Here is a 14,167-nt window from a genome sequence, read left to right as displayed (position 1 = left end):
GCCTCTCCAGTGCTATGATCACAGACGTATACCACTCCACCTGATTGTTGGATTTTCTAAAGATTGAGTTACATGTTGCATACCTGAATGACGTGATAGCCCAAAATTTCCAGATGTCGTTTTTTCATAGCAGACTTTCCTTTTAAGTGAGGGAGATTTCTACAAAAAGCTCTTGAATCCAAAAATTCAAAAGCAATCCTAAATAAGACAAAAAAAATAAGCATTTACTTCTAAAAGCAAAAGGAGAAAATATGTAATTACCAGCCTTTCAGGAACAAGAATGCACCTTTTTTTCCTTGTCTGTCATGGGGCTTGGACTCTGGGCCTGGGCAATGTCCCTCAGCTCTTCAGCTCAAAGCTAATGCTCTACCACTTGAGCCACTATGCCACTTCTGGTGTTCTGGTGATTTATTGGAGAGAAGAGTCTCACAGACTTTCCTGCCTGGGCTGGCTTTGAATAATAATCCTCAGATCTCAGCCTCTTGAGAAGCTAGGATTACAGGCGTGAGCCACTGGTCCCTGGCTCCTTTTTGTTGTTGTCTTTGTTGTTCTTGTTGGGGGAAGGTATGGCAATTTAACTTAGAGCCTCTTTCCTGCCAAGCAAGGTACTCTACCACTTTAGCCACACCTCCAGTCCTTCTTTGTATTATTTTCAAGGTAGGGGCTTGCTTCTTGCCCATGACCTGGATTATGATCCTCCTATCTATGCTTCCCTGGGTTGCTAGGGATGAAAGGTATGCACCACTACACCCAGCCATTGTGCTTCTCCTATAACTGGGTGGGTAACTGGTGTATGTCACCATGCCCAGACATTGATTGAGATGGAGTCTCAGGCTGGCCTCAATCCACTATCCCCATCTCTGCCTCCCAACTAACTAGGAAAATACACTTGAGCCATGCACCTGGTTAAGAATACATCTTTATAAGCTAAAAAAAGAAAAAAGAAAAAAAGGCGAACAAATATGAGTATACAAAATTATTTTCTACTTAAAAAAATAGCAATCATACCGATTCATTTAAAACACATTAAAGTAAACTATCTCCCTACTTTCATGTTTCCTTGGCCAAAAATATACTTATACATGTGTTTTCCACATAAGAGACTTACACATAGAGATAAAGCAACACAGTATTAACTCTTAACTGGAAACATATGAGGTACAAAACTAATGCAGTATAGGAGTGGCTAAGTGCTCTCAGAAGGTAGAGGTTTGGGAGCACAAAGGAGGACAACAGGATTTCCTTCCATTTGAGGACAAGCAGGAGAGCACTTTCAGATAGACTGCTAGGTTTCGGTCAGGTGGAAGGTAGGATAATGAGGCAAGAGACAGAGGGAAGGATAAGATACATAAGCAGACTACATGAGCTATATAAGAGAAAGGTAAAGGGGCTGGGAAGGTGGCTCAGTGGTAGAGTGCTTGCCTTGCATGCATGAGGCCCTGGGTTCAATTCCTCAGCACCACATAAGCAAAAAGAAAAATCTGGAAGTGGCACTGTGGCTCAAGTGGTAGAGTGCTAGCCTTGAGCTGAAGAGCTGAGGGACAGCGCCCAGGCCCAGAGTTTAGGCTCCATGACCAGACCAAAAAAAAAAAAAAAAAGAAAAAGGTGCAACCATACCCACTCCTTGATAACAAAGGTCATAACCAAATGCCAATTTTAATAAATAAAATATGAAACTAAGAAATCAATTACCTTTCAGCTCCTGGTGGAAGAGCTGATCCAACTATTTGGGTACTTGGTTCCCAATACATGCCAGGTTGCTTCCCCACTGTTATATTACGGTTTCCACAAGGAAGAGGTCTTTTTCTCTTATCCAAGATACATTCAAAATCTAAAAGTATAGAAATTAATCATGTAAATTGATATTCTTTTTTGGTCATGGGGCTTGAACTCTGGACCTGGATCCTGTTCCCAAGCTCTTTTGCTTGCTTTGAGCCACAGCTCCACTTCCAATTTTTTGGTGGTTAACGGGACTTTCCTGCCCAGGCTGGCTTTGAACTGTGATCCTCAGATCTCAGTCTCCTGAGTAGCTAGGATTACAGGCATGAGTCACCAGTGCCTAGACAATACATTCTTTTTTTTTTTTTTTTTTGGGGGTCCGGTGGTGGGGTCTGAACTCTGGGCCTGGGCGCTGTCCCTCAGCTTGTCAGCTCAAGGCTAGCTCTACCACTTGAGCCACAGCGCCACTTCCGGCTTTTTTCTTTTTGCTTATGTGGTGCTGAGGAATCGAACCCAGGGCCTCATGCTTGCAAGGCAAGCGCTCTACCACTGAGCCACCTTCCCAGTCCCGACAATACATTCTTATAGGAAAAAATTTAAGACAAAAATATGTATATATACATATACACATAGATACACATAAAAAAGACAAAACTCCTTAGTTACCCAACTGATAAGATTTGGTCCGTCAATACCTATCCTTGAAAATCAATCAGTAAAATCTACCAATGAGCATTCATAAATTGAATGAATATATGAAACAAATTATACTATTCCAAATCACATGAAAATATTTATTTCAGCCAAGCATGGTGGCTCATGCCTGTAATTCTAACTATTGAGGAGGCTGAGATCTAAGGATCATGGTTCAAAGCCAGTCCAGCAAGAAAGTCCATGAGACTCTGATCTCTAATTAACTACCAAAAGGCTGGAAATAAAGCTGTGGCTCAAAGTGGTAAAGCACTAGCCTTGAGCACAAACACTCATGGACAGCACCCAGGCTCTAAGTTGAAGCCCCAAACAAAGACTGACACCCAAAACAAGAAAAATTATTTTAAGCCAGGTGTGGTAGTACACCTGTAATCACAGCACTTGGGAAGCTGAGGCCTCCAGTTTGGGTTAGCTTGGTCTGCACTGTGAGACTGTCTCAAAAAAAAAGTCTGATTTTAATATCTTTACATCTCTTGATAGCAGCAAGTTAACCTATTAAAAGCAAAGATTTACGTATGTATATATTGTACATAAACTAATATAACTAGTTGCAATAGTAGTTTTCCTATTTTGTGGAGTTTTAAAACTTAATTTTTAACAAACACAAATTAGAATGCAAGGGTGTCTTATTGTAATAATTCCATACATGTGTACAGTGTACTTTGAACAAGTTCATTCCTTTGTTTATATTCCCTCCCACCTCTCATTTTTTCACACAATTTAATGGGTTCAGTTTGGTGTCTTTCTTTTTTTTTTTTTTTTTTTTTGTCGGTCGTGGGGCTTGAACTCTGGGCCTGAGCGCTGTCCCTCAGCTCTTCAGCTCAAGGCGAGTGCTCTACCACTTGAGCTACAGCGCCACTTCCGGTTTTCTGGTGGTTTATTGGAGATAGGAGTCTCACGGTCTCTCCTGCCCGGGCTGGCTTTGAACCGCGATCCTCAGATCTCAGCCTCCTGAGTAGCTAGGATTACAGGCGTGAGCCACCAGCGCCCGGCTGGTGTCTTTCTATATAGGTAAGTCATAGCACAGTCCCTCAGACATTAAAAATTAGATTCAATAAATATGTTTGTTGGTGTACCAAAATATTCACAAAATCTACCAGGCGCCAATGGCTCATGCCTGTAATCCTACCTATTCAGGAGACTGAGATCTAAGAGTCACAGTTCAAAGCCAACCTGGGCAGGAAAAGTATAAGACTCTTCTCTCCAATAAACTACTGTGAAAAAGCCAGAAGTGGCACTGTGGCTAACGTGGTACAGCACTAGCCTTGAGCACAAAGTGTTTAACTGTGATTAAGAACTATATATTGTTGTAGTCATACTATATTCCTGTATACAATTAAATCTTAAAGATTTATATATACTTTCACATAAGAATAATGCTCATGATAATGAGAATGAACACATACAAATTGCAATTCTGATGGGCTTGGGATTTAATAATCCTACTTTAAGTACTAATTACATGTATTTCTTTAGGACAGGTTATTTTCTGTCCTTTTGTCTTCTTTTTACTCTCCTGTAATATTTTCTTTTTCTTTTTCTTTTTTTTTTTTTTGTCATGGGGCTTGAACTCTGGGCCTGGGCACTGTGCCTGAGCTCTTCAGCTCAAGGCAAGGGCTCTACCACTTAAGCCACAGAGCCACTTGCAGTTTTTCTGGTGGTTAATTGGAGATAAGAGTCTCATGGACTTTCCTGCCCAGGCTGGTTTTGAACCACAATCCTCAGACCTCAGCCTCTTGAGTAGGTAGGATTACAGGTGTGAGCCACTAGCACCAGGCCTCCCCTGTATTTTCTTCATACAATGAATATATATTGGCTCTAGCATAATAAAAGATAAGCAAAGAGTGTATTGGTCTACTTTTGTCTCTTTGGAAATTTTTATCTCAATTTTTGAAATAAATTTTAAACTTTTTAAAATTCCAGTTGATTAGATGATTCTATTTAAGTTAGTGTGGTCCACTGAAAGCAACCAATTATCTACGAACAACTTACCGACTGTGTAGTAGTAAGGAGAAAGAGTGGAAGCTTTCACACAATTGACTCCTCCAAGTATGTCTGCTAACATTCTGTAAATCTCTTGTTGTGCTAAACTCATATTGCCTGTATCTTAAAGAAAGTAGAAATAATTAGTCTACTAGATGATGACTATTCTAGTACTACAAATTGAAAAAGGAAGACTGCTAATTCTGACTAATGCCTCGGTGTAATACCATATGTAAGACACTAAATTTAACATAAGACAAGTGCTTGCTTTCAAAAAACAGGATTTCCAGGTGTGGGACGAATCCCAGCAAGGGGGTACCCAGAAAGGAGGGACAATCTGGTCCATAGCAAGACTAGGTCTCAGAAAGAAAGAAGGAAGAAGGAAGGAAAGGAAGGAAGGAAGGAAGGAAGGAAGGAAGGAAGGAAGGAAGGAAGGAAGGAAGGAAGGAAGGAAGGAGGGAAGGAAGGAAGGAAGGAAGGAAGGAAGGAAGGAAGGAAGGAAGGAAGGAATTCCTATAACACAAACCCTATCTAAAAATTTCACCATGGGGCTAGGAACGTTGCTCAGTGGTAGAGTGCTTGCCTTGCATGCATGAGGCCCTGGGTTCAATTCGTCAGCACCACATAAGCAGAAAAAGCCAGAAGTAGTACTGTGGCTCAAGTGGTAGAGCACTAGCCTTGAGCTGAAGAGCTGAGGGACAGCACCCAGGCCATTCATGCCCACAACTGACAAAAATAATTAATTAATTAATTTTTAAAAATCATCAGGACATGGATCTCTGGAAACACTGTGTCATACTCAGGTTTAATGATAAAGAGCAAAGCAATGTATTATTACCTAATAATTTACTTTAGAATTAATTTCTATTTCTAGTTAAAAGAAAACTCAAACCTTTATTAAACAGTTGTTGACAAAAACGATCATGAAACCATGGAATTTCAAACTCAGGGCATTCCAGGCAGACTGCTCTATTTAACTCCATTAGACGAAACTGGACCCTTTCCCGTAGAGATGAAGGTAAAACTGAAATTAAAAATAAAGTAACAGATTTCGGTAACTTAGAACTAGCAAAGACAACCTTGTTTGCATCACTGATCCCCACTTTGGGCTGATATTTTCATACTTGTATTATAAAAATCACTTTACACATACATAAATGCTTCACATTTTGAAACTAATACATTCAGTAGCATAATTAAAATAAACTTTTACTATTTTTTTTGTCGGTCATGGGTCCTGAACCAGTGTGGGGCTTGAACCAGCCACCAGCACCCAGCTATACTATTTTTATCAATTATGAATTGTAAAACTACTTCATTTTTCAAAAATGCTATCAATAAAACTGAGGGCATTAGCCAGGCGCTGGTGGCTCATGCCTGTAATCCTAGCTACTCAGGGGGCTAACATCTGAGGATCACAGTTCAAAGCCAGCCAGGGCAGGAAAGACCATGAGACTCATCTCCTATTAACCACCAGAACACCGGAAGTGGCACAGTGGCTCAAGCGATAGAGCACTCACTTTGAGCTGAAGAGCTCAGGGACAAGCCCAGAGTTCCAGCCCCATGACCAAACAAAAAAAAACCTGAGGACATGGCTCAAGTGGCAAAGCACCTGCCTAGCAACTATAAAGTCTTGAGTTCACGGGGCTGGGAAGGTGGCTCAGTGGTAGAATGCTTGCCTTGCATGCCTGAGGCCCTGGGTTCGATTCCTCAGCACCACATAAGCAAAAAGAAAAAAGCCAGAAGTGGCGCTCTGGCTCAAGTGGTAGAGTGCTAGCCTTGAGCTGAAGAGCTGAGGGACAGCGCCCAGGCCCAGAGTTCAGGCCCAACAACTGGACCCAAAAAAAAAAAAGTCTTGAGTTCAAACTCTGTAATGACAGAAGAAAACAAAATGCTACCAAGAACTTTCACTGCTCTAATATTCCATATTTAGGAATTTATTTTAAAAAGTAATGATTCATGTATAATAATTATTCAGAAGGAAGAACTGGAAACAACCTATGAAGATAACAAAAAAGTTTTACTATGTATCTAATTTTAAATCATGGCATCAAAATATTTCATGACATGGAAAATTATTTTTTATGGAAAATTATTTTAAAATATAATTAGATAATAAAGGCAGCATACAAAAGTAAAAATATAAACAACCCCAGCCAGGCACTGATGACTCATGCCTGTAACCCTAGCTACTCAGGAGACTAGATCAAAGGAACAAGGTTCAAAGCCAGCCCAAGCAAAGTCCATGAGACACTTATCTCCAATTAATCACAAAAAAAGCTGGAAGTGGAGCTGTGGCTCAAGTGGTAGAGCACTAGTCTTGAGCAAAAGGAGCTCAGGGACAGCACCCAGGCCCTGAGTTCAAGCCCCAGGACTAGCAAAAACAAAAACAAAAACAAAAACAAAAACAAAAAAAACCCCACTGATATATAAATATACACATAAGAGCAAGAAAAACAAGAAAATATTCCAAAGCCTAGAGTAGAGCTCAATGGAACAGCACATGCTTAAGACACAAGAAGCCCCAGGATCAATTCCTAGCACAAAAGAAGGAGAAGGAGGGGGAGGAGGAGGAGGAGAGGAGGAAGAGAAAGAGGAGGAGGAAAGGGAGGAGGAAGATGAAGAAGAGGAAGAAGGAGGAAAAGAAGACAGAAAAACATTAAAAGTAGTAGTTTTACTTGGTGTAAAATTATAGTTTTTTCAAGACCACACTAAAGCTACCAGCACAACTATGTTTATTGCAGCATTATTTACCATAGCTAAGACATGGAACCAACCCAGATGCCCCTCAGTAGATGAATGGATCAAGAAAATGTGGTATATATACACAATGGAATTCTATGCCTCCATCAGAAAGAATGACATTTCCCCATTTGTTAGGAAATGGAAAGGTTTGGAAAAAATTATATTAAGTGAAGTAAGCCAGGCCCAAAGAAGCATAGGTCCCATGGTTTCCCTTATTTGCAATATCTAGTATAGGTATGAGTCAAGCGGAAAAGGTCAGATAATGTGATGTTAGGAAAATGAACCCTTAAATATGTATTTTAATGTTTTCGTTTCTTTCATGCATGTGTTTCTAAAGCATTTATAAGATTATTTCTTTGTTGCTTTGTATGTCCCTCCCCCACAGTGTAACCCCCGCTTTCACTATATTTGATGTCAGTATAACATGTGGAGGGGATGGGGACAAACAAGTCGTTTAAGGATTCAGGTGGACCTGTTGCAACAATGAGAAGTACAAAATGTCATGTCAAAACCAGCTTTACAATGTCGGTGTGGGGGGGGGAGGGGGGTATAATTGGGTGGGGGGAGGGGGGTAAAATTGGGTGGGGGGAGGGGGGAGGCGGGGAAGGGAAGTGAAGTGTAAACAAAGGAGGAGGCTGCAATGCTTGGTAAGAAATGTATGCATTATCCTGCCCATGTAATTGTAGCCCCTCTGTACAGTATGTTCTCAAATAAAATAAAATACAATTAAAAAAAAATTATAGTTTTTTTTTTTTTTTTTGGGTCCGGTCGTGGGGCCTGAACTCTGGGCCTGGGTGCTGTCCCTCAGCTCTTCAGCTCAAGGCTAGCGCTCTACCACTTGAGCCACAGCACCACTTCCGGCTTTTTTTCTTTTTGCTTATGTGGTGCTGAGGAATTGAACCCAGGGCCTCGAGCATGCAAGGCAAGTGCTCTACCACTGAGCCACCTTCCCAGCCCAAAATTATAGTTTTTTAAACAAGGTCCCCCAGATTATCCTGAAATTGACTAAGAAGACAAACTGGCCTTTAACATATGATCCTCCTACATCTACCTCCAAAGTGCTAGTATTAGGAGAATGAACTATCATATCCAGCTTAATTTTCTTTTTTATACTTTTATGTATTTTCCAAATTTTCTACAAAAATTATGAAAAGCAACTTCAAAAAAACAGCAGTTCTGGGCTAGGCACTAGTGGCTATTCAGGAGGCTAAGGCCTCGAGGACCCAGTTTCAAATCCAGACAGGACAGAAATTCATAAAACTCCAACTCCAAATAACCAACAAAAAGCTAGGCTGGAGATATGGTTCATGTAGTAGAGTGGACCATGAACAAGCAAGCTAAGCACAAAAGGAGGGTGAGAGTTCTAATATCTCGAGTTCTAATATCAGCAAAAAGCAAAAAACAAAGTGTTGGTATATATACATATATGAGACACAAGTAGTCTATCACTAAATTATATTCCTCCAGCCAATCATGATACCCTATTATAACCAGAAAAATAAAAAGTTACACTGGGCGCCAGTGGCTCATACCTGTAATCCTAGCTACCCAAGAGGCTGAGATCTGAGGATCACAATTCAAAGCCAGCCCAGGCAGGAAAGTCTATAAGCCTCTTATCTCCAATAATTTTAAATAAATAAATAAATAAATAAAATGGAAGTGGAGAGGTGGCTCACATGGTAGAACACTAACCTTGTGCAGAAGCAGCTCAGGACAACACCAGGCCCTGATTTCAAACCCCAGGACTGGCAAAAAAAAAAAAAAAAAAAAAAAAAAGTTACTAGGTTTTAAGTTCATAAGATAGGGAGAACTGAAAATTGGATATAAAACGCAAGTAATAAACTTTAAAAAGTAAAATGTAGGGGCTGAGAAGGTGGCTCAGTGATAGAGCGCTTGCCTTGCATGCATGAGGCCCTGGGTTCGATTCCTTAGCACCACATAAGCAAAAAGAAAAAGCCAGAAGTGGCGCTGTGGCTCAAGTGGTAGAGCACTAGCCTTGAGCTGAAGAGCTGAGGGACATGCCCAGGCCGAGAATTCAGGCCCCACGACCGGACCCCTCTCCTCAAAAAAAAAAGAAGTAAAATGTAGATACCTACTTTCAAGTTGAGAATCTAATTTGGCTAAGAATTTGATATTAAAAATTGTCTTCAGCAGGTCTTCTGGAAAATATTCAAGAGTGGCCAAGGAGAAACCAAGAAATACTAACACAAGAGGATCCAATATGCCTAAAAAAAATTATAAAAAATTATAATGTACAAATATCTCATAAACATCATTATATCATTCAATCAAGTCAGTTTTCTTTTTTTTTAAAGAATGATAAAAACCAAGCATCAACAGTGTTACAAATGAGAATAGTGGCTAAGTGAAAAGAAGGAGAAAGGAGACAGGAGAAAAGGCACCAGCACTGTGTTTCTTGATTTGAGTGCTGATTATCTGAATGGATCAATTTGTGTAAGCTGAAACTGTCATTCTAATGTTAGACAAATGCTACCGATAGTGCTATGCTATTAAAAGTGTTTTTTTGTTTTTTAATCTTTTATTGTTATTGTAAAAGTGACGTACAAAAGAAATAGGGCTGGGATGTAGCTCAGTGGCAAAGCGCTTGCCTAGCAAGTGCAACATCCTGGGTTCAATCCCCAGTACCAAAGAAGAAAAGACAAAAAAAAAAAAAACAGTTAAAAAAAAGAATTAGTTATATAAGTCAGGTAAAGAGTACATTTCTTTTTAGACAATGTCACCCCTTCCTTCACTCTCTCCCAATTTTTCAATTAAAAGGTTTAAGAGTAGAAGTGATGGTAACATCTATGTCTAATGAATAGTGCCCAGAGTGGAAGGTAGCATTATAAGCAATACAGATAAGCATACATGCTCATTTCTATCTTTTTGTGTGTGCCAGGTCTTGAACCCATGGCCTCATTTTCTTGCTTGGCTTTTTTGCTCAGAGCTGGCACTCTACCACTCACTGAACCATACCTCACACACTATTTTGCTTGGTAACTGAAGATCAGAATCTCACAGACTTCTTTTCTAGTCCTGGCTTAGAACTAAGATCTCAGATCTCGGCCTCTTTAGTAGCTAGGATTATAGGTTTGAGCGACCAACTGCCTAGCTTCAACCTTATTTCTCTGCATAGTAGGAACAGGCATTATACTTGCTTTATAAATGCTCATCGGGAGGTTAAATGACTTGCCTCAGTCACAGAGTACAGGTGTCACTCAGGAAGCCCAGCTCTAGAACCTTGTGTTGATCTATGGAAATCTCAGGACTCCATGTTTGAAGTTCAGGTCTCAGTACTTTCCTTGCATTACCTGTCACCTAGCAGCATTACAGACATCTTATGCCTGAAGTGATTTTCCTGATTTGCCTCATCCAAGACACATTTGTGATGTAGAAGAAGGAGCAACAAAATGGCCTATTGGCATGAATAGTCTTACAAAAGAAAAGACACTATTAAATCTTCCCTTTTGCAGGGGCACTAGAATTGGAACATAGCTTTCTAGACTCTACACTTGAACTTTTAGCCAGCTCTTTTTGTTTAAATTATTTTTCAAATAGTGCTGCATGGTTTTGCTAAGCCAGCCAGGATGCAATCCTCCTATTTAGACCTCCTGCTCAGCTGGGATGACAAGCTTACATCGCCATGTCTAACTATCGGTTGAGATGGAGTCCCATGAAATTTTAGCCCATGCTGGTCTTCAACTCCAATCTCCTTATCTCTGCCTCCCAGGTAGTTGAGATTATCTAGGTGTGAGCCACCATACTAGACTTTCCTTTTGGGTTGTTGTTGTTTTTAATAACAATCACAATAGGGCTGGGAAGGTGGCTCAGTGGTAAAGCACTTGCCTTGCATGCTTGAGGCCCTGGGTTCGATTCCTCAGCACCCATAAGCAAAAAAAAAAGCCGGAAGTGGTGCTGTGGCTCAAGTGGTAGAGCGCTAGCCTTGAGCTGAAGAGCTGAGGGGCAGCGCCCAGGCTCAGAGTTCAGGCCCACGACCGGACCCAAAATAAAAATAAAAAAATAACAATCACAATATACATGCAGTTAATAGTAATCATTTCCATTAGCAAAACTATTCTGTCAAAACTAGCCTTTAAGCTGGGCACCAGTGGCTCATGCTTGTAATCCTAGCTATTGAGAAGACTGAGATCTGAGGATTATGGTTCAAACCAGACTGGGCAGAAAAGTCTGTGGGACTCTTTTGTGTGTGTCAGTCGTGGTGCCTGAACTCTGGGCCTGAGCACTGTCCCTCAGCTCTTCAGCTCAAGGCTAGCGCTCTACCACTTGAGCCACAGTGCCACTTCCAGCTTTTTCTGCTTATGTGGTGCTTAGTAATCGAACCCAGGGCCTCATGCATGCAAGGCAAGCACTCTACTACTGAGCCACCTTCCCAGCCACTGTGAGACTCATATCTAATTAATCACCAGGAAATCATAAATGGCATTGTGGATCAAAGTGGTATGTCAAAGTGGTAGAATGTTAGCCTTGAACAAAAGAGCTCAGGGACAGCTCCTAAGCCCTGAGTTCAAACCCTACCACTAACAAAAAAAAGGCAATTATTATTCTATTAGTTACTGTAAATTTTACTTTAAAAATCTCTAATAATTTTTCATGGCTGAGGAGCATGGCTCAAGTGGTACAGAACTTGCACTTGAGTTCAATCCTCCTAACAAGAATTTTTCAAGCTTTCTATCATTAAGTCATAAAATAAATCAAACCTACTTCTCATGCTCTTCAGTTAAAAAAATTCTAATTTGTAAACTTCTAAGTACACCTTTAGGGAAAGAAAGATGGACTTTCATTCCTTCTAGTTGTTAACAACTGATTGAACAACCAGGATAGTACAGTAGGTCTGCTTCAGGTCTCCTCTTTCTAAAAATAGGTATATTACTAAAATGTAAGTGGATGCCACACAGGCATATGCATGATGATATCCTAGCCTGTTTTCCTTGTCTGCAGGTACAGTAGTATTAAACAACGTTACATGCTATCTGGCTAAGAAATCCACAAAAGCATAACAAAGTTCATTAACCTGATACTGATACAACTACAAGTAAGATACAGGTCTCCCAGGCGTATCCAGGGCTAGTCTATATGTCTATACAAATATACCCTAGTATGAAGACTAGCACCCAATGTAATAATGAAGGGGTCAGTGAACATCTGTTGCTTGGAGACGACTTGCTTCCCATACACAGCAAAAAGCTCCCAGGAAATGAGTTGCTGGCTGTCTCTCTAACAAGTCTTCCTAAGCTCAACCTACTTCCTTCCATGCCTGACATAGAATCTGCTGTTTCTCAATGCTCTCACCTCAGGGCATTTGGTATTGCCACTCTTTAATCATAGTACACTCTTCCTCATCTAACAACATGGCTCACTCCCTCACTTCACTCAGTCCATGGTAAATGACATCTCAATGAGTCAGTACCTGAATTCCTAAACAGTCACTGAACTGAGCCCACCCCATTTCTTTATGCTCCCTCCTATACTAGAAAGTACTTTGAACTGCTTAACCTTACAGAGTACTTTATTGTTTCTGCCAATATCCCTCCTATAGAAAGTAAATTCAACAATGGTAGTCTAGCAGCCAGGCATAGTAGCAAATGCCTGTAATCCCAATACTCAGGAAGTGAAGGCAGGCAGGCAGATTGTGAGTTCAAGGCCAGTGGTCTACATACCACAAAACCTAGTGGTAGTCTACCTGGTTCCTGTCTCCTAAGGTCCTGTGCCTGGAAGAATGCCTGACTGGACAAAAAATACATGGTAAATCATGGTAATGTTGACAAGAAGAACCTCTAGGCCATATGTTTCACTTAAAAACTTCCACACTATGATGTAGACAAGTAAGCAGTTTGGGTCTGAGAAGTCCACAAAGTTCTCCTCCTTGAAGGTCAAACTCAATTCACTACTTTTCATTCTAAGATGAAACGTAATTTTCTTCCTCTGTTATCTATTTCTGCTAAGGCCAACATAAAAAGAACTATTTATTTTCTTGTTGGTTTTTGTTTTGTTTTGTTTTTGTCTGTCATGGGGCTTGAACTCTGGGCTTGGGCGCTGTCCCTCAGTTCTTCAGCTCAAGGCAAGCACTCTATCTACCACTTGAGCCATAGTGCCACTTCCAGTTTTCTGGTGGCTAATTGGAGATAAGAGTCACACAGACTTTAGCTGGGCACCAGTGGCGCATGCCTGTAATCCTAGCTACTCAGGAGGCTGAGATCTGAGGATCACAAAGCCAGCCCCTGCAGGAGTCCATGAAATTCTTATCTCCAATTAACCACCAGAAAAACTGGAAGTGGCTCTATGCCTTAAGAGGTAAAGCACTTGCCTTGAGATGAAGAGCTGAGGGACAGCGCTCAGGCCCAGAGTTCAAGCCCTATAACCGACCAAAAAAAAAAAAAAAAAGAAAACTAGCCTCACAGACTTTCTTTCCTGGACTGGCTTTGAACCATTAGCCTCAGATCTCAGCCTCCTGAGTAGTTAGGATTACAGGCATGAGCCACCGGCGTCCAGCTCTTGTTTTGAGACAGAGTCTCCCTATATAACCTGAGTTGTCTCTGAACTCGTTTCATTGTCCATACTGGCTCAAACTCATAATCTTCCTGCCTCTTCCTCCCAGCTGCTAAAAAAAAATTATTATTATTATTATTCTATTTTTTAGTAGCAAAACAATATTTAAGAACATTTTTGGAGACACAAAAATACCTCCTCTGTGCCAGAGCAATTGCCCTGAATATACCTACCTAAGTAAGCATTAATGCACCGAATGCATGTTCCAAAAAATTCATCTCTTTGAGGTGGATCATAGTTCAAGATGCTGAATGGAAGAAGAATAGGAAGGATTGAAAAAGGATGGATCTGTATAAATAGAACAAAAAATTTATTTAGTAAAATGAAACAAAAATTTAACCTAATTATCTTTTAGGTAAAGTCGATTTCTAACATGTCTAAAGTTATATGAAAAAATATCACTGTCTTTAATTTTTTTTTTTTTTTTTTTTTTTTGCTGGTC

The 14,167-nt window shown here is 40.4% G+C and overlaps 1 protein-coding gene across 4 annotated transcripts in view; it reads right to left on the bottom strand.

The window, feature by feature from the left end:
* The window catches only part of Fastkd1 (FAST kinase domains 1), a 41,099-nt gene that overhangs the window by 3,168 nt on the left and 23,764 nt on the right, over nt 1-14,167 (bottom strand). For 3 of the 4 annotated variants that reach the window (XM_070021398.1, XM_070021396.1, XM_070021397.1), the window contains exons 9-14: nt 13,899-14,013; nt 9,255-9,383; nt 5,306-5,437; nt 4,423-4,536; nt 1,693-1,831; nt 84-198 (exon numbers count right to left, since the gene is read on the bottom strand). In XM_070021398.1, the coding sequence (XP_069877499.1) occupies nt 84-198; nt 1,693-1,831; nt 4,423-4,536; nt 5,306-5,437; nt 9,255-9,383; nt 13,899-14,013 (744 nt within the window). The remainder of the gene's footprint in view (nt 1-83; nt 199-1,692; nt 1,832-4,422; nt 4,537-5,305; nt 5,438-9,254; nt 9,384-13,898; nt 14,014-14,167) is intronic. The other variant, XM_070021399.1, reaches the window with a different exon arrangement.

This window comes from Dipodomys merriami, unplaced genomic scaffold (assembly GCF_024711535.1).
Source record: "Dipodomys merriami isolate MVZ:Mamm:240054 unplaced genomic scaffold, mDipMer1.0.p SCAF_1, whole genome shotgun sequence".
NCBI classification, from domain to species: domain Eukaryota; kingdom Metazoa; phylum Chordata; class Mammalia; order Rodentia; family Heteromyidae; genus Dipodomys; species Dipodomys merriami.
The sequence above is the reverse complement of the archived record's forward strand: the minus strand, read 5'-3'. Positions and strand labels throughout refer to the sequence as shown.